At 37.6% G+C, this 19,798-nt stretch overlaps 1 protein-coding gene across 5 annotated transcripts in view; it reads left to right on the forward strand.

Annotated features, from left to right (window-relative positions):
* The window catches only part of KLHL13 (kelch like family member 13), a 245,621-nt gene extending 229,246 nt beyond the window's left edge, over positions 1-16,375 (forward strand). For all 5 annotated transcript variants that reach the window (XM_066249683.1, XM_066249684.1, XM_066249687.1 and 2 more), the window contains 3 exons: positions 1,646-2,441; positions 11,651-11,764; positions 14,769-16,375. In XM_066249683.1, coding sequence (XP_066105780.1) covers positions 1,646-2,441; positions 11,651-11,764; positions 14,769-15,256 — 1,398 coding nt within the window. In that variant the 3' untranslated portion in view covers positions 15,257-16,375. The remainder of the gene's footprint in view (positions 1-1,645; positions 2,442-11,650; positions 11,765-14,768) is intronic.
* Positions 16,376-19,798: the final 3,423 nt, after the last annotated feature.

A 19,798-nucleotide genomic window follows, 5' to 3' on the forward strand; every position in this document is an offset into this window, starting at 1 on the left:
TGAACACACACCCTGACTAAATTAAAATACATTTGAGTACTTTGCCATTGAGTTGTCTCTGTGTTTGTATACATATACACACCCAGACATTTTTATGGTAGGCTTGTGTCCTGACTTCTTCCGTGGATAACATTTGCTGATATGCTTTTTCTCTTTTCACTTTTGACCAATCAGTTGTTAGAGTATTGAAAAGAGGTCCTGCAGAAGAGGAGCTTCTCCATAGCTTCTTTCTTTTTCCTGCTTTTCATTCTTGGCATAGCTTGCTCTGTGCTGGGGAAATTTTTCTGGGCTTATTTTGACTTGAGGCAGAGCTAGAATAATACTGAGAGTAAGACAGTGGCTAAGAAAAACTACATGGCATACAATAGAAACCAAAAACTAACTAATCCCTTGGGGTAATTTAATACATACACACCTATTCCAACCCTCCTTAAAGTGATTCCCTTGCTTATACTTCCAGAACAACAATGTGGAAAATTACTCTAGTAATAATTATCCTATTTTACTATAAGCAATAACTTTTTAATTTTTTTTTTTGTATTTTTCTGAAGTTGGAAACGGGGAGGCAGTCAGACAGACTTCTGCTTGCGCCCAACCGGGATCCACCCAGCACGCCCACCAGGGAGCGATGCTCTGCCCATCTGGGGTGTTGCCTTGTTGCAACCAGAGTCGTTCTAGCACCTGAGGCAGAGGCCATAGAGCCATCCTCAGTGCCCCGACCAACTTTGCTCCAATGGAGTCTTGGCTGTGGGAGGGGAAGAGAGACAGAGAGGAAGGAGAGGGGGAGGGGTGGAGAAGCAGATGGGTGCTTCTCCTGTGTGCCCTGGCTGGGAATCGAACCCAGGACTCCTGCATGCCAAGCTGACGCTCTACCACTGAGCCAACCAGCCAGGGCCTTTTTAAATTTTTTTAAAAATGTATTTGGAAATAAAACTGAATAGTAATGAATGAAAGAATAGTATTGAATGAAACCCATTTACATGAAAGAGAAATCTTAGAATCAGGTATTAGAGCTTTTCTAATAATTGATCTGGTAGCTGAATTAAATTTAAGAACCATGACTGAGAAGAGGATTGAGACGAACCACAATAGAATAATTTTCTACTTTTTTCAAAAATTTTCATCTGGCCAGAATTTTATTAGTATTTCTGGGTGTGTGTGTGTGGGGGGGTGAATACACACTTTTAAGGAGAGAAAAATACAGCAGGAGGTCCTTCAATAACATTTCATTATAACGTTGATGAAAAGCAATAACAGCTGAACACTTGTTTATATCAATTAGCCTATGATAAAATTTGTTTCATTATATTTCTTCACAGTTCCAAGAATCTATTAAGAGCATTGAGAACTTACTGTAATTATTTTGGCCATAGTCAAGTAATAACATTGTTTCCTATAGTAACTTCTGACCTACTGACTTTGAATAATACTTCCTTTTATTCACTCTTCTACTGGATTAGGTAAAGGTGGTTTGTGAATTCTTTTTAGATCATTAATGTATTGATATTTAGATAAGAATCTTTATTTGCATCTATATGGACAGGGAAAAACATAATTTACTCTTCTTTTAGAACAGGTATTTATGTTATCCAGATGTGATTGTCATAAAAGGAGTGTGTTTTAATTTTTTTTATTGGCTTAATAGGTCACTTTGGACAATTGTGTTGAAGTTGGGCGGATTTCCAACACCTACAATCTGACAGAAGTGGATAAATACGTTAACAGCTTCGTCCTGAAAAATTTTCCTGCATTGCTGAGCACTGGGGAGTTCTTGAAACTCCCTTTTGAGCGTCTTGCCTTTGTGCTTTCCAGCAATAGCCTTAAGCATTGCACTGAACTTGAGCTCTTTAAGGCTACCTGTCGCTGGCTACGCCTGGAAGAGCCTCGGATGGACTTGGCTGCCAAATTAATGAAGAACATACGATTCCCACTGATGACACCACAAGAGCTTATTAATTATGTGCAAACCGTGGATTTCATGAGAACTGACAATACCTGTGTGAATCTCCTTTTGGAAGCTAGCAATTACCAAATGATGCCATACATGCAGCCAGTTATGCAGTCAGACAGGACTGCCATTCGGTCTGACACCACTCATTTGGTTACACTAGGAGGAGTGCTGAGGCAGCAGCTGGTTGTTAGCAAGGAATTGCGCATGTATGATGAAAAGTCCCATGAGTGGAAATCCTTAGCCCCCATGGATGCCCCAAGGTATCAGCATGGCATTGCTGTCATTGGAAATTTCCTCTATGTCGTTGGTGGACAGAGTAATTATGACACAAAAGGAAAAACCGCTGTTGATACAGTCTTCAGATTTGATCCTCGATACAATAAGTGGATGCAAGTTGCATCTTTAAATGAAAAGCGTACCTTCTTCCACCTAAGTGCCCTCAAAGGATATCTATATGCAGTCGGAGGGCGAAATGCAGCTGGTGAACTTCGTAAGTCTCTTTACTTCGAAATTCTTATCAAATCATAGAATAAATAGTTCTATAAAACAAAAGATAAAAAATGTAGTTAGGGTTTCATTTTAAACTGTTTTTCTTAGAAAATATCAGAGACAAAGAGTATGCCTGATCTGGGCATATATTGTTGGCCACGGTACAAATTATCTTATAAATACATCAATATGTTGCAGAATATTTGATTTTCACAGTATATATGGTTTTCATCTTGAAGGTTTGTTCAACTACAAAGTGTATTCTGCTAATTTAAATTCTAATAGAATCTTGGACAGAAGTTTGGAATGTTTCCTCATTTTTCATTTTTATTTTATTTTTTTCTATTTATTTTTTTTAATTTTTTTATTTTTTACAGAGACAGAGTGAGTCAGAGAGAGAGATAGACAGGGACAGACAGACAGGAACAGAGAGAGATGAGAAGCATCAATCATCAGTTTTCCATTGCGCATTGCGACACCTTAGTTGTTCATTGATTGCTTTCTCACATGTGCCTTGACCACGGGCCTTCAGCAGACCAAGTAACCCCTTGCTGGAGCCAGCGACATTGGGTTCGAGCTGGTGGGCTTTTGCTCAAACCAGATGAGCCCGCGCTCAAGCTGGCGACCTCGGGGTCTCGAACCTGGGTCCTCTGCATCCCAGTCCGACGCTCTATCCACTGCGCCACCGCCTGGTCAGGCTCATTTTTCATTTTTAAAAGCCCATATTATATTTTACTGAACAGATTAAAATTCTTCCTTCCAGATCACGGATTTTTATTTTCTTTTTCTTTTACATAATCTGTTACCTATCAGAGGCCACATAGTAAGATAATTTTCTTTAGTGAGTAAATGTACCAAGTTCAATATTATCCAACATATATTTACTGTGGATATTATAATCTTGGACTATCAGTTTTAAAAATCATCCTTTCAGTAAAATACCAGTTTTCTTCACTGTAAAGTGATGTGGTGATCCTTAGCCGATGGTCACTTTTTTGTCCTTCTAATCTTATATTGGTCACATGTACAGTTAATATAGCAATACTTTGGCTATATATAATTAGAACTAGAAGGTGTATTTCTGTTATTTGAAATGTATATTTTTAAAGATTTTATTTTATTGAGTTTAGAGAGGAGAGAGAAAGAGAGGAGAGAGAGGGGGGGGAGGGAGAGAGAGGGAGAAGGTGTGGGAAAGTGGGAAGCATCAACTCATAGTGGTTGCTTCCTGTATGTGCCTTGACCACGCAAGCCCAGGATTTTGAAGTGGTGACCTCAGTGTTCACGGTCGATACTTTCTCCACTGTGCCACCACAGGTCAGGCTATTTCTTTTATTTTAGATAAAAATTGGAATAAAATAGATGTCCAAAAGGGAAGTCATGAAGACCACGTTTTATGTTATGCCATACAATCTGTCATTACCATCATTTTTGGGTTTTTTTCCCCCTACCCCTCTCTTTCTATTCTCTGTTATAGTGTCCTCATAGTTGTTCAGCATTTAGTCTCCAGAATGCTGGGGAAGTTTAAAGTATGGGTATGCAACATAATCAAATGTCAAAATAACCTGGAGATGTTTTCTCTGAACCTATGTACCCTAATTGATTAATGTCACCCCCATTAAAATTAATTTTTTTAAAAAGTGCAACTAAAAAAAATATTGGCTCTGGATAAATTTAGAGTAATTATCAGAACATTTCTTTTCAGTATTCTAAGAAATAAAAATAGTTTAATGAAATTTAGAGTAAGCTGTTTTTTGGAGACAAAAATAACTGTTCTCGGCTCTTATGCTTCTCAGTTTATCAAGCCCTTTCTTGTTACTGATCTTTCCCACCTACAGATTTTTCCTTTGTTATCACAATGATATATTTTTTAAGACCAAACTTTCCAGATTGTTGAATCATGATCATGAGCCACACAGGTTTCTGAATATATATATATATATATATATATATATATATATATATATATATATGACAGAGAGAGGCACAGAGAGGGGACAGATAGGGACAGACAGACAGGAAGGGAGAGATGAGAAACATCAATTCTTCCTTGTGACACCTTCACTGTTCATTGATTGCTTTCTCATATGTGCTTTGACCAGGGGCTACAGTACAGCGAGTGACCTTTTGCTCAAGCCAGCAACCTTGGGCTCAAGCCAGTGACCATGGAGTCATGTCTATGATCTCACGCTCAAGCCAGTGAGCCCACACTCAAGCTAGCGACCTTGGAGTTTCTTTTGTGTGTGTGTGTGTGTGTGTGTGTGTGTGTGTGTGTGACAGGGACAGCAGAGAAGACAGAGAGAGTGACAGACAGACAGGACTGGAGAGAGATTAGAAGCATGAATTCTTCCTTGTGGCACCTTAGTTGTTCATTGATTGCTTTCTCATATGTGCCTTGACCAGGGGGCTACAGCAGACTGAGTGACCCCTTGCTCAAGCTGGCGACCTCAGGATTTCGAACCTGGGTCCTCTGCCTCCCAGTATGATGTTCTATCTACTGTGCCATTGCCTGGTCAGGCCCAGTCTATTTTTAATTATCAGACTTGTAAAGGCATTTGAGACATTGGTACCCTTACTGCAAAATTATCATTTCGAGTCTCAGTCAATGCATGCACATTATTTTTATGTTATTATACTCTTAAATTTACAGTGTCTGAAAAGATCTATAAGATACAGGCAATGACTTGGTGCTTTCTCAGAAAAACCATTCATCTAAACTAACCTTTATGAGTTTACAAATTATATAGGCCATCAACCTTGACAGTCAGTGGTCATTTTGAATTTTTTTTTTCATGAAGGATATAGCTCCATTTTTCAGTGGTGCTTGTTGATATTATCTCTCCTGTTAATATGTAGCTATTAAATTTTCAATATGTGTTCCTCATATTAATTAAAGGCCTTATTCTCCTGAGAATTTATAATCTTCAGGACAAGGAGAATCATTACCTACAATCAAGAAGGTATTCTTTTTCCGACTTGACCCCCCCCATGCCCCGTTTGAGCTCTTCCCGTGATATACTTAGCAGAGAACAAGAAGTAGACTACCCCATTGGGCAATTATCTCACTTCCTTGCTCATGACCTTCAGAAATCATTGCTATCTCTCATTTAAAATAGTCTTCTGTGTTTCAGTATGAAAGTAAAAGGAAACATTTACAGGCCAATTATTTGATATTCTTTCCCTTTAATATCATCTCCTACAATCTAAAATAACTAAACTTTTATAGAAAATGATTGCTTTGCTTAAAATCAGCACACCCACCAAATCAGTCTATATTAAGTATTTTAAGATTAAATATATTGGAAATTGTTTTTAATAATTATGTGATTGGGCCCTGGCCGGTTGGCTCAGCGGTACAGCATCAGCCTAGCGTATGGAGGACCCGGGTTCGATTCCCAGCCAGGGCACACAGGAGAAGCGCCCATTTGCTTCTCCACCCCTCCGCCGCACTTTCCTCTCTCTCTCTCTCTTCCCCTCCCGCAGCCAAGGCTCCATTGGAGCAAAGATGGCCCGGGCGCTGGGGATGGCTCTGTGGCCTCTGCCTCAGGTGCTGGAGTGGCTCTGGTCACAACATGGCGACGCCCAGGATGGGCAGAGCATCGCCCCATGGTGGGCATGCCGGGTGGATCCCGGTCGGGTGCATGCGGGAGTCTGTCTGACTGTCTCTCCCTGTTTCCAGCTTCAGAAAAATTAAAAAAAAATAATTATGTGATTGACTATTAAGTGCACTCAAAGTAAAAATCTTGATTACAGGAGTACTTTCATGCCAAAAGAAGGCATTATATAAAACCAAGAAGCAAGAGGCTTCATTTTTTTCAATACCCACTCCACCCCCTTAGAGTTTCACCTATGCTAAATGCAAGATGTCAACTGTCTCATCTAGAAACATTCTTTATTGTTGAGATAACCAAGCCTGATCTAACCTGCCCTGAATACTTCCCAAAAGAACAGTATCAATGAGTTCTTGTGAATTCTGTTAATAATTTTTCTCTTTGCAGAAATAAAAAAAAGTACGTGTCAGTTGCCTCATCCAGTTTTCTTAGGCCCATTGTTTTTGCATAATAGCAGATGTTGGCTCTAAGGAAACTCTTGCTTTTATTAATGAATGTCCCAGACAGAAGCTGGGGTGTTAACTTTTTTCCTGCTCCATAAGTATTTTTTTATGAAACTCCACTTCTACTGACACACACACACACACACACACACACACACACATTTGTTGTAATAACTTAACGTTCCCATTTTAACTGATTATGCTGACATGTTAATATGCCTTTATAAATAGAGAAGGGGAAGCCCTGGCCGGTTGGCTCAGTGGTAGAGCGTTGGCCTGGCGTGCGGAGGTCCTGGGTTCGATTCCCAGCCAGGGCACACAGGAGAGGCGCCCATCTGCTTCTCCACCCCTCCCCCTCTCCTTCCTCTCTGTCTCTTTCTTCCCCTCCCGCAGCTGAGGCTCCATTGGAGCAAAGATGGCCCGGGTGCTGGGGATGGCTCCTTGGCCTCTGCCCCAGGCGCTGGAGTGGCTCTGGTCGCAAAAAAGCGACGCCCCCTGGTGGGCAGAGCGTCGCCCCCTGGTGGGTGTGCCGGGTGGATCCCAGTTGGGCGCATGCGGGAGTCTGTCTGACTGTCTCTCCCCGTTTCCAGCTTCAGAAAAAAAAATAGAGAAGGAGATAGAATGGGTGTCAAGAAAAGGAGATTGGTGGGAGAGTCTTTTAACAATTTAACAGGTTCATTAGTACTAGTATATCATTTATTCTTCATACATTCAATAGCCATTGCCTATCTATAACTATGAAAAGAAAAGTGACAACATTTACATGGCACTTTAGATCATTTTAAAAATACTTATTGATTGACGAGAGAGTTAGAGAGAGGGAGAGAAACATCAGTTTGTTAAACTTATATATAAATTCATTGATCGACTCATGTATGTGCCCTGACTGGAGATCAAACACAACCTTGGCATATCAGGATGGTGCTCTAACCAACTGAACTAGCTACCCAGCCAGAGCAAGGCATTTTAGATCATTTTAATGCACTTGGCCTTTTAAAATCCTTTCATGGACTGTATGGGCCCAAGGCCACAGTACATCAAAACAATACTACTAGTGTGTGTATGAGCCTGGAATATTGCTGAAATATAATTTCTTAGACACACTGATTTACTTTGACTTTGGGTACAATGGGAAATGAGAATAAGCTTAAGAGTAGCTGTCACTTAAGAGAAAAAACAGTCCGTTATTTCAGGTATCTTTCAAAATTATGTCATATAAGCAATCGATCTTCCATTGAGGTTTTCTATATTGAAGAGAAATATAACAGCTCTGATATCTTTTACTTCAGTTAAATATTGATAAATCAAGCTTTCAAATAAAAATGACTTACAGGAAAAAATGCTAGACTTTTTTTTAAATAAATGTACAATAAACTTGCTGAAATTGATCAAATACCTCCATATACCTTAATGGATATGGTGTTTTCTTCATTAAGCAACAAATCACCATCTACACTTTAAGATTCTAGAGCCCATCCCCACTCTATGGGTGCCATTGTTATTCATATGGTTTTCTTCAGGCCTAATCTCATTCCCAATCTCAAAGAACAAGTAAATTCCACATCATCCCTTGGGACCAATTCTGGACTCCAGTATAATCACCTGAAAAAATAAGATTCCTAGTAATATATGTGAAAAAAAAACAGCTTAATTGAGTGTAATTCTTAAGTTGAAGATGGTCTGTTATTTAAATACCAGGCCCCCAGACTACTGAAGATGATAAAGTTCAGCAAACTTCTGTAAAGAACCAGAACAAATATTTTCAGCTTTGCAGTCTGTAGGGACTCTTCACAACTAATCACCTCTGCTGTAATATTGCAAAAGCAGCTATAGATAATTTATAAACAAATAGGTGAGGAACTTTATTCTAATAAAGTTTTATATATGAACACTAAAGTTTGAAATACATATAATGTTCATATATTCTTCCTTTGATCTTCCCACAACTCTTTAAAAATGTAAAAACCATTCATATTTTTATCTTGTAGGTCATACTAAAGCAGATGGCATACTGGATTTGAATTCCTAGCTGTAGTTTACCTGACCCCTTGATTTTCCCAATTAACCTCATTATCAAATTCCTCTCTAACACAGTGACAAAACCACTGCTTGGTGGCTCCAGGTCCTTGCCTTACATCATCCCTTGCTTCTCCCCCTATCAAAGTTATGGCACTAACCATGTAAATATGGACAACATAAATAAGGGCAAGTATATACACTTTTTTTTTTACAGAGAAAGCGAGTCAGAGAGAGGGATAGATAGGGACAGACAGACAGGAATGGAGAGAGATGAGAAGCATCAATCATCAGTTTTTCGTTGCAACACCTTAGTTGTTCATTGATTGCTTTCTCATAAGTATCTTGACTGCGGGCCTTCAGCAGACTGAGTGACCCCTTGCTTGAGCCAGCGACCGTGGGTCCAAGCTGGTGAGCTTTGCTCAAACCAGATGAGCCCGCGCTCAAGCTGGCGACCTCGGGGTCTCGAACCTGGGTCCTCCGCATCCCAGTCTGACACTCCATCCACTGTGCCACCACCTGGTCAGGCCAGTTAGGGACCAGTATGAGAAATTATACATATGTGTAGATGTATGGGTTCTTATAACCTCTATTAGGGAAAAAAATCAGTTGGCTCACTGACAGAAATCCAGCATTATCTTTCTACATAGATAAATTTTAATGATCATAAAGAGTGAATATTTATTCAACTTCTAGTTCATTATAAAAGAAATAAGAGGAAACTGCATCAAAATAGACTGAATTAAACATAGGGAAAGACTATAACACTCTTGAAATTTTAAAGTTAAAAGCAGAATTCTTCATTAAGAAAAACAGAACTATAATAAAACCTGTCTTTGACCTCGAATATATTGGAAAGATGATCTTGGAAGTCTTTTAAAACCCTTTTACTGATAAGATGTGTGATTAGTCTACATTTTTATCAGCTAAAACCCTATCATTAATTACTTTTCTGATGCCAACTACCAATCAATATACTAGATTCTCTATAAGTGGAGAGAGAGAGACAGAGAGAGAGAGAGAATAATGTCCATTCAGTAGGATTTTGCTTGTCAAGTAGGTAAAAGTCATGCTAAAAACAAATGGAGTGAAATAAGTAAATCAGAAAAAACTAAGAACTATATGAATCTATACATAGATGGGACATAAAAATGAGACTCAGAGACATGGACAAGAATGTGATGGCAACGGGGTAGGGGCAAGGAAGGAGAGAGAGGGGGTGGGGGGAGGGGAGGGGCACAAAGAAAACCAGATAGAAGGTGACTGAAGACAATTTGACTTTGTGTGATGGGCATGCAATATAATCAAATGTCAAAATAATCTGGAGATGTTTTCTCTGAACATATGTACCCTGATTTATCAATGTCACTGCATTAAAATTAATAAAAATAAGATAAAAAAACAAATGGAAATGTACATTTAAAAGACATCAGTGATTGGACATAGTCAGAAACAGTACTGAGTATGTGGTAGTTTTAGCTCATCATTAATTGTGGAAAAACTCCTACCTTATTTGGGGGAAAAGATTTTGCAGGATCATGCTACTTGATGGAAGGGTTTAGAAGAGATAGAGTTGGTAAGGGTTCAAGCCTGAATCAAAGAACAAAACTATCAACAGAATAGATCAGAATGAGAATAGTAAAAGCCTTTGAAGAAGACTGAAAACGCAAATGTAAAAAATAAGTGGAAAAGGAAATTAGTAAAAGGTTATGAAATGGTATAATATAGGTGTTTTTAGAAGAGAATTAAGTACTTTACGTAGTGAATTTGATGAAGAAATGGAATTATTGAAGAGTAGAAAATTAAGCTCTTTCAATTTCTGTCTCTAGTTTTGTCTGTTCTCATGTTATCTTTTTAATTAGAAATCTTGTTCATAGGATGATTTACCAGTTAGAATTTCATTTGGCTGCAAGTAGCAAAATCTTATTCTAGTGGCTTGATCAAATAGCCCACTCAGTAGAATTCTGCTTCCATTTTATTGTCTACGACTATTATATGATCACTCCAACTTCAAAGGGACCTGATAATTAGAATTTTATTTTAAACTTGGCACAGCACTTTCCAAAGAGTGTTATGGTTCTGTCAGTAGGAAAAATGCAAGATTAGGGGAGACAAGAAATTGGGTTAGCAACTGGCAGTGTCTGCAATAAATTGTATAAACTTTTCAAGTCAATCTAGACTTCATGCTTTTAAAAAAAGGTTTACAATTTTGATTTGTCTGGACTGTCATTGTTCTATTTTTGAGGTTATAACAAATTGATGTTTAAACAAGTTGCTATATGCCCTGGCCGGGTGGCTTGGTTGATTAAAGTGTTGTCCTGACATACCAAGATTATGGATTCGATCCCCAGTTAGGGCACATACAAGAATCAACCAATGGTGGCGTGGATGGAACAACGAGTTGGTGTTTCTGTTTCTGTCCCTTTTCTTTCCCCTATCTCTAAAAATCAATAGTAAATAAAAAAATAAATAAGAAATAAATAAGTTGAAGTCACTTTTCTAAAATACTGTATGTTAAAGTTGATAAATTTATTACTGAAAGGAAGTACTCCTAATAAAAATTCTTAATGTCATATTATTCTACCAATCATTTTCAAGGTATGAGCAGTACTGGCTGCAACAGCATTGGATATATACAAACTACTGGCTTTAATGTGTAGATATGGAAGAATTATTGTCAGTGTCCATTTTGTAGTCTGAATATGAAATAAAGCAATAAACATGAGACCATACACCAGGCAGCATGCATACTTTTATTCTCAATTTAAAATTTTGCTTTATATCTACTAATATTTTTTTCCTATGTGGTATATCAACATGGGCCCCAGAATTGAAATGTTTTTCTTCCTAGAAAAATGCCAAATTATAAAGATACAAGTAGAAAAGTCATTGTAGTGATTTCTGCAGTGACAGAAATGTGTTAGACTATTACGCTAAGTATCTAGTCTGATGTAACATATATTAATGGTTCAAGTTATTAATACAATCACAATAATTAGAGACCTCCTAAAGTGTGTCTCATACCTATAATACATATGTTTCAGTTATTTATAAATAATTATTGTTCCATCTTAAAAAATAATTTGCTAAATTTGAAATTATAAATTCTTTTCTCTTCCTTTTTTTTCTTTTTTTAACAATAGCTACAGTAGAATGTTACAATCCAAGAACAAATGAATGGACCTACGTTGCCAAAATGAGTGAGCCCCACTATGGCCATGCTGGAACTGTGTATGGAGGAGTAATGTATATTTCAGGTAAACAATTATGATTCAGATACAATTAATACAATACATAATTTTTTAACTGTCACCATCTTTCTATATAGTGTTAATAAAAATAATCCAGAAAATGGATAATCATAATATAATTTGTCGTGATTTTAGAAGAGATATAGTGGTGGGCAAAAGTAGGTTTACAGCTGTTTAAATGGAAAATAATACAATAATTAATAATAAAAGAATGAACTGTGTTTTGCATAGTCACAACTGTAAACCTACTTCTGCCCACTCCTGTATTTTGGCCACATGCACATATATTTTTTCTAGTAAAAAATTCTGAACCAGCTGTTGTTTGCTTATACTGTCCCAGTAACAACTTCCATTCTCAAACTGTTGGTATTAAATCATTCTTTTGTAGAATTTAGAGAAGAGTCTTATTCTAATGTAATGTTCAACTCTGATATATATATTTATTTTTCTGAAGTGAGAAGTAGGGAGGCAGAGAGACAGACTCCTGCATGCACCTGACTGACGGGGATCCACCGGGCATGTCCACTGGGAGGTGATGCTCTGCCCATCTAGGGTGTTTCTCTGTTGCAGCCAGAGCCATTCTAGCACCTGAGGCAGAGGCCATGGAGCCATCCTCAGTGCCGGGGCCAACTTTGTTCCAGTGGAGCCTTGGCTGTGGGAGGGGAAGAGAGAGACAGAGCAGTGGTTGTCAACCTGGTCCCTATACCGCCCACCAGTGGGTGTTCCAGCTTTCATGGTGGGTGGTAGCAGAGCAACCAATGAATAAATAAAAAGATAGATTTAACTACAGTAAGTTGTTTTATAAAGATTTATTCTGCCAAACATAGCAAAAATCTGACATAAAGTACTTGGTAAGTAATTATTATTATATGCTTTAACTTGCTGTAACTATGCTTTATAAATTTTATCAAGTTACTTCCCTACTTTATACTTTATAAATCACCATAATCATGGAACCGGTGGGCAGTTAGAAAATTTTACTACTAACAGAGATATGAAAGTGGACGGTAGGTATAAAAAGGTTGACTACCCCTGAGATAGAGAGAAAGGAGAGGAGGAAGGGTAGAGAAGCAGATGGGCACCTTTCCTGTGTGCCCTGGCTGGGAATTAAACCCAGGACTTCCACATGCTGTGCCATTGCTCTACCACTGAGCCAACTTGCCAGGGCTCAACTCTGATATTGAAATTTTCTTTTGTTAGGCAGGTTCTTATCATTTGACCTTGACACAGACTACCTCAGACAGTGTGTCCCTCTTTTGGGGGTCTGCCAATGCCATGTCAGCAGTTATATTATTTGAGAATAAAGGTGTTTAGGTGATGTTTGTGCTCTGAGTCTCTGAACACTGCCTTAGGACATCTGCAATGAAGAAGGATCAGTAAAAGGCCTGGAGTATGTGATTAGCAGGGTTTTGGTGTTAAGTTTATGAGCAGATATAGGATGTTTTATACTGAAAGAGTCATCCAGAAAATCATATGCTCTACTAATCAATGACTTATATCATCTACCAATTTACTGTGTGTAGATCCTGTGACATTATAATGAGAGCTCCAAATCCTCTGGAGTGAAAATGACATCTGAATTGTTCTAGTGGTGATTTGGTATTCTCTGGTTTCTCTTCAAATTGCATAAGTCATTCACCTCTTACTAGTGGTGATTTGGCATAACTAGCACATACTGCATACATGACCTTCACAATCAAAGTTAGGATAGGAACCATGGCTAGTTTTTCAAGCCAAAAAACACTATTTTCTTTCTGACAATTTTGTAAAATACAGAAGAAAAATAATACAAAGCAGAAGAAAGAACATTGATTTCCATCTGGCCACCAGATAGTAGAGCAAGGGTCCCCAAACTACGGCCCGCGGGCTGCATGCGGCCCTCTGAGGCCATTTATCCGGCCCCTGCCACACTTCCAGAAGGGGCACCTCTTTTATTGGTGGTCAATGAGAGGAGCACATTGACCATCTCATTAACCAAAAGCAGGCCCATAGTTCCCATTGAAATACTGGTTAGTTTGTTGATTTAAATTTACTTGTTCTTTATTTTAAATATTGTATTTGTTCCCTTTTTTTTTTTTTTACTTTAAAATAAGATATGTGCAGTGTGCCCTCCAATGGTCTGAGGGACAGTGAACTGGCCCCCTGTGTAAAAAGTTTGGGGACCCCTGTAGTAGAGCTTTGACAGATGTAGATGAAAATTAGTTTAGTTCTTCCCTAATCTGAAAAACATATAGTCTTGATTTTTTTATTGTAGAGACTGATTTGTTATTTAAAAATACACTTTGTAGATGATAGCAACTCAATAGATCAACCAATTGTACAAACAAAATTACATACATATTCAGCATTCCAATATTTAATTTTGTAAATGTCCATGCTGATAGGATATGACATTACTCACCCTCACCCCACCCATCAAAAAGTCTACAGAAACAATTCTGAATACTCTTCTAAGCTTGTCCATTTATACAACACTTTCAATCTTTCCAAAGCATTTTGATTTATTTCAGTTCATAGTCATAGTCACAGTCCTATAATTTGAGTACTTTCATTTAGCAAGTGAGGAAATGGGCACCTAGAATTACAATACCTGAGCCCTATGTTCAGCGCCCAGAGGGTGCTTGCTGAAAAGCATTAGGAGTGAATGATGCTTTGTACTTGGAATTTACTGCAGACCCAACTCTAAAAGTGCCCAAACTATATTTTCATTTAGTAATGCCTCTTAAGTCCCATGGGTCTCTATTGGAAAAACTCATTGCAATAATATAAACTGTATTCTTGTTCTTTAAGAAGATGAAAGTGTTATTTTCTTTCTTTTTAATTCAGGGAAAGGTTATAGAGAGGGCAGATATTTATAAGAATACTATTGAGAAGCTATAAAATGTCATAATTGTGGCTAGAAGTTAATGATCTATGACAGAGAGCTTTCTATTTGCTTTGGCATATTTTTTTTGCTTTGGCATTTTTATAACAATCTCTTTACCTCATGCTGATCATTTTCCTTCTTTAGGAGGAATTACTCATGACACTTTCCAAAAGGAGCTCATGTGCTTTGACCCTGATACTGACAAATGGATCCAAAAGGCGCCAATGACCACTGTCCGAGGTCTGCATTGCATGTGCACAGTGGGAGAAAGGCTCTATGTCATTGGTGGCAATCACTTCAGAGGCACAAGTGATTATGATGATGTCCTAAGCTGTGAATACTACTCACCTATCCTTGACCAGTGGACCCCAATTGCTGCCATGTTAAGAGGGCAGAGCGATGTTGGGGTCGCTGTCTTTGAAAATAAAATCTACGTGGTTGGTGGGTACTCCTGGAATAATCGTTGTATGGTAGAGATAGTGCAGAAATATGATCCAGATAAAGATGAATGGCATAAGGTGTTTGATCTCCCAGAGTCCCTTGGTGGCATTCGAGCTTGCACACTCACAGTTTTTCCACCTGAAGAAAGTACACCATCACCTTCTAGAGAATCCCCTCTTTCTGCACCTTAAGATTATCTCTACAAGTAAAATACTGTAGTCCTATCTTTGCAATGTGTCATGGATTCTCTTCTTTTGCTGCCCCCTCCCTTTAAATAGTGTATGTTAGGATTAGCCTCCTGTAATTGATACAGATATTGAAAAAAAGACAACATTGATGTTATTTGTGCTGTTTGTTTGGCTTAGAGTGTTTATAAAGTGGTAACAAAACAATTCTGGAAATGTATCCCATAGAAGTTGATGTTTAACACACCAAAAGAAAAAAAAAAGAAAAAAAAAGAAAAACAATCAAGTTATTGTGTTTAAAATGTTTCTTCAGTACTTTTTGATGCTGTGTGCTGGGTATGAAGTATTTGTCATCTTACATTATAAAGCCCAATAAACCAAGTCAAGGTGGGTTATAGTAAATGTACAGCTGTGCTAACTAGGCTTCAAAGCAGATGTATTTCTTTCATCTTGACTGTAAGGTGTCAAAGGGAGGCAGCCGGCCCCAACAGAAAACAATAGACAAAAGGTTGCCAACTTGCATGAGCTGCCTCCCTCTTTTCATAAAGTATTTTTGACATAACTGTCAACCTATCTGTCTGTGTGGGTGCATTGAAAACATATAAAGTTCCTTAAACGCACAGGAGAAAGAATAACTGGAATTCACTCATATTTTAAAACAAGCAGCATGATCTTGCCACTTATAAACAAGGGTTGGAGTTTTAAAAGTGTGTATCAAAACATTCACACACACATAGAAATACCAAATGCAGAACTTTAAAAATATGAGTGGCATGTCAAATAAATGTAAAAGCAGAATTAAAATTTTCTTCCAAAAGAACCAGCAGGAATTCAGTATGTACAATATGAATGCATATATGTAGAATCATGCTGATTTCAGTGGATAAAGGCTGGAAACTTTGAGCAACTAAATTTGTTACTTTACCAAATTTTACCTTCCAAAATGGTAAACTACATCTTCTCCTTTGCTGTTGAGGTAACTTCCATATTATGTATTCTGTATACTCTCAGTTTGTGAGGTTATTTAGCACAAAGTATAGCAGTTTCACCTGGCAAGCTGCTTCTGTTCAGTGAATTCAACTTTCATGTTTTATCTTTTTGTTCAATAAAAAACATTTAATGTCATTTTGGTCTGAAGCATCTCATTATTGTGTGATTTGACTTCCTTTTGTTAAGTACCGTATTGTTTATTTATTTAGTTAGTTAGTTATTTCTTATAGCAAGATTCAAGTGAGCAGAACTTAGACCACTGAACTGCTTGGATTAATTCATATTAATGGTTTTCACTAAGGAAAGAAATAATTTGACCAGATATAATCTTATGATCAAAACTCATTGCTGGCTGTCTTTGAGGAATTGGTTTATGGCAGATGCTAACTGGCTCTTCTTCTTTCCCACAGAAGTAATGCCAGACATGTCTAAACAATAAGGTCACTTTTCTCGATCTTCGAGAAGATCTATCTTGCCTAATGAGAAGGGATTGTGTAAAATGACCTAAGACGTTTGTTCTTGAGCTAGAATCACAAACGAAAAACATACAATACATATTTAAAATGAGGTGCTTTCTTTTTTAAAAAAATATTTATTTTACTTTATTTTATTGGTGTGTGTGTGAGAGAGAGGAATATTAATCCATTCCTATATGTGCCCTGACTGGGGTTCAAACCAGCAACCTCTGTGCTTTGGGACAATGTTCTAACCAACTGAGCTATCTAGCCAGGGCTCAAAAAATGTTTTGGTAAAAGATTGTTTAAAACTTACGTTACGGCAATCGGCATTATTTTTTCTAGTTAATCTGCAAATAACCACATGAACTCTGAACCAAAAATTTCAAACTATAGCAAAACAACTGGAGTGTCACTAGATTTCTTCGCCAGTGGGTAATTATCAGTGCAGATGTCACTACCCCTGTCTGTCTTGAGATAAACATAATGAAGAAAGCAATTTTCCCATCAGTAATACTTTTGAATGTTGGTAGAAGCCTGATATGAATTTGAAAGACCTCCATGGCAAGATAGTGACTTCAGTTTTCTGTTTACAGGCAGAGCAGATTTAGCTATTTTCACATAATTAGCACTTGCCTAAAACTGGGAGACTATACAGGAGAGAATGATAGTCCAGCCACAGTCCAGTGTGGGTGTTCTTGGTCAGGCAGTTGTCTTTCAAGTAGCAATGGTTCTTTCCATCTTGTGGCCTCTTCTGTCTCTTAGGTCCTCAACATTCTCTCCATTTGGTCAGCAGGAAGAAAAATGGAGTGCCGTAAGTATGAGAGCTGTAGAGGTCAGGCTCAAAAGGGGCATATATCACTTCTAACTACATCCCACTGGCCAGTAGTCAGTCCGTGTCACAAATAAACACAAAGGGGACAGGAAAATAGCAGGTAGCTGTGTGCCCAGAAAGAAGAGGAAATAGGGTTGGTGATCTGTTAGCAGTTTGCCACAGGGAATAACAGAGCACACACAATTGTCTTTGACAGCTTACCTTTTCTGCCTCCATGCCATATGTTATTTAGAATAGCAATTAATGTCACACAAGTGCTATTATTAAAGAATTTCAACAGCTGGTAAATTGTTAGGGATTTTCCTTCACAGTGAATTAACTTTTTCTTTATTAAAAAAGATGTCTGCCAGTCACTGCTTGGCTTTACAAGCATTTCTCACATTTACCTTTCTTAGGTTCTTGATCTGTTTGAAAAAAGAGCTATGTGATACATTAAGTATCGAAAGGTTCATGATTGCCTTTCTTGGTCAAGCTTGGTAGGGTGGGAAACATGAAGAAAAACATCTACTTTGCCTATTTCTAGAATTATAAAATATTCATCTGACAATCAGGTTTTTCTAGAATTATAAAATATTCATCTGACAATCAGGTTTTGCTCTGAAAAGTGAAATTATAACCTGAAACTATTTCCTCTCTAATATTACTTGAGAGACTCTAATGTGTGTGTGTGTGTGTGTGTGTGTGTGTGTGTGTGTGTGTGTGTGTGTGTAATTTGAGGGGGGGAGTTGCTAAAATTATTCCCTCACTGTAGCCCTTGAGAGAGTGTTCTACTGGGCAGTTAAGTAGAGTTTGATTTGTTCAATCATGTTACTTTATTTTTCATTTCATTGAGCCTTTTTATATTTCTCCCTTCTACCCAAAAACAGTAAGCAGATCTTCCTGTATGGAAAGTTGATTCTGCCTCTAATTTTATTCTTGGCTTTTGTGCCTTTCCTTTTGTATTTCATTTTTAAGCCACTAACCCTCAGATTTAGTCCTTTCCACAGCAGCTCTTTGGGTATGTGGGGAGCATGGTCAATGTGTAGCAACATCACAAGGAATAAGGGAAGTTTGTTTTAAATTGGTCAGATGATACAGTATTTAAAAATTCTTGGTCATTATAAAATGCAAAATATAGAAAATTGAAAAAGACAAAAAAGAAAAGCATTCATCTCCCCCATGTCAAGATAATTATTGCTAAATATGAGTATATTATTTTTACACAATCATCTAAAATCTGTGTAATTTTGTGTACATCATATAATATAAAATATTTTTGATTTCTCAATACACCATTTTCTGATAAAGTACATCTGATACATCACTGCATTAATTTCTGATAAAAATACATCAATGCAATATTTAGAATAAGATTTTTAAATCTATATTAAGTGAGGTTTAACTACTAAATGTCAGTATAAAATATTAAAATGTTAATGTGATCAAATTGGATATCTGCAAGATTACGTAAGAGTGATGCTAGTCTTTTGAAATATTTATTTCATCAGTGAATCTAAGTGATATAATTCAGATCTCTCAGTAAATATTTTATTCTCTTTAAATTTAGCATTTCTTGCTCTCTGCCAATTATGTCTTATGAAATAATGCTCCAGTGCTTCTTCACTTTGCATGTCTTGGCAATGTGACTAAGATAAACAAACTTTGAATTTTAAAAATGAGAATAGAGGCCATATCTCCGTGCAAACAAACAGAAAATATTACAACAGGGTTTGGCAAGCTTTTTCTGTAAAAATAACAGTAAATATTTTAATCTTTGTGTGCCATATGGTCTGTCACAGTGACTCAACTCTGCTGTCGTAGTGCTAAAGTGTAGGTGATATGTAAATGAATGAGTGTGGGTGTGTTCCAATAAAACTTTTGTTTTACACTGAAATTTGAATTTCACATAATTTTTGTGTATTACAAAACAAACACTTTGAAATTCTAGCTAATATATCTGGCACATTTTGTTATTTTGCATTTGCTTCACTATGTGGGTCATAGAGGAATCGAGAGGACTGCAAGAAAGGTGTGGATGCATTTGGAAGGCTTCTGGATGCACTCACATAGGCTGTACATCTCCACCAATCCAGACCAGGTCTAGACTAGCAGGTTTGGGACAACTGATTCAGGAGTGGGAGGTTTCCAAGGACCTGGCAACATCAGGTGGTGTGGTTGTCGGCAGTCAATAAACTGGCCCTATGTGATGGGCAGGAGAGATCACACAGGAGATCTGTTCTTCAGGTACCTGAAATCAATGAGTTGGTCAGAAGAGGTGCTTCTTGCACA

The sequence above is a fragment of the Saccopteryx bilineata genome, chromosome X (assembly GCF_036850765.1).
Source record: "Saccopteryx bilineata isolate mSacBil1 chromosome X, mSacBil1_pri_phased_curated, whole genome shotgun sequence".
NCBI lineage: Eukaryota > Metazoa > Chordata > Mammalia > Chiroptera > Emballonuridae > Saccopteryx > Saccopteryx bilineata.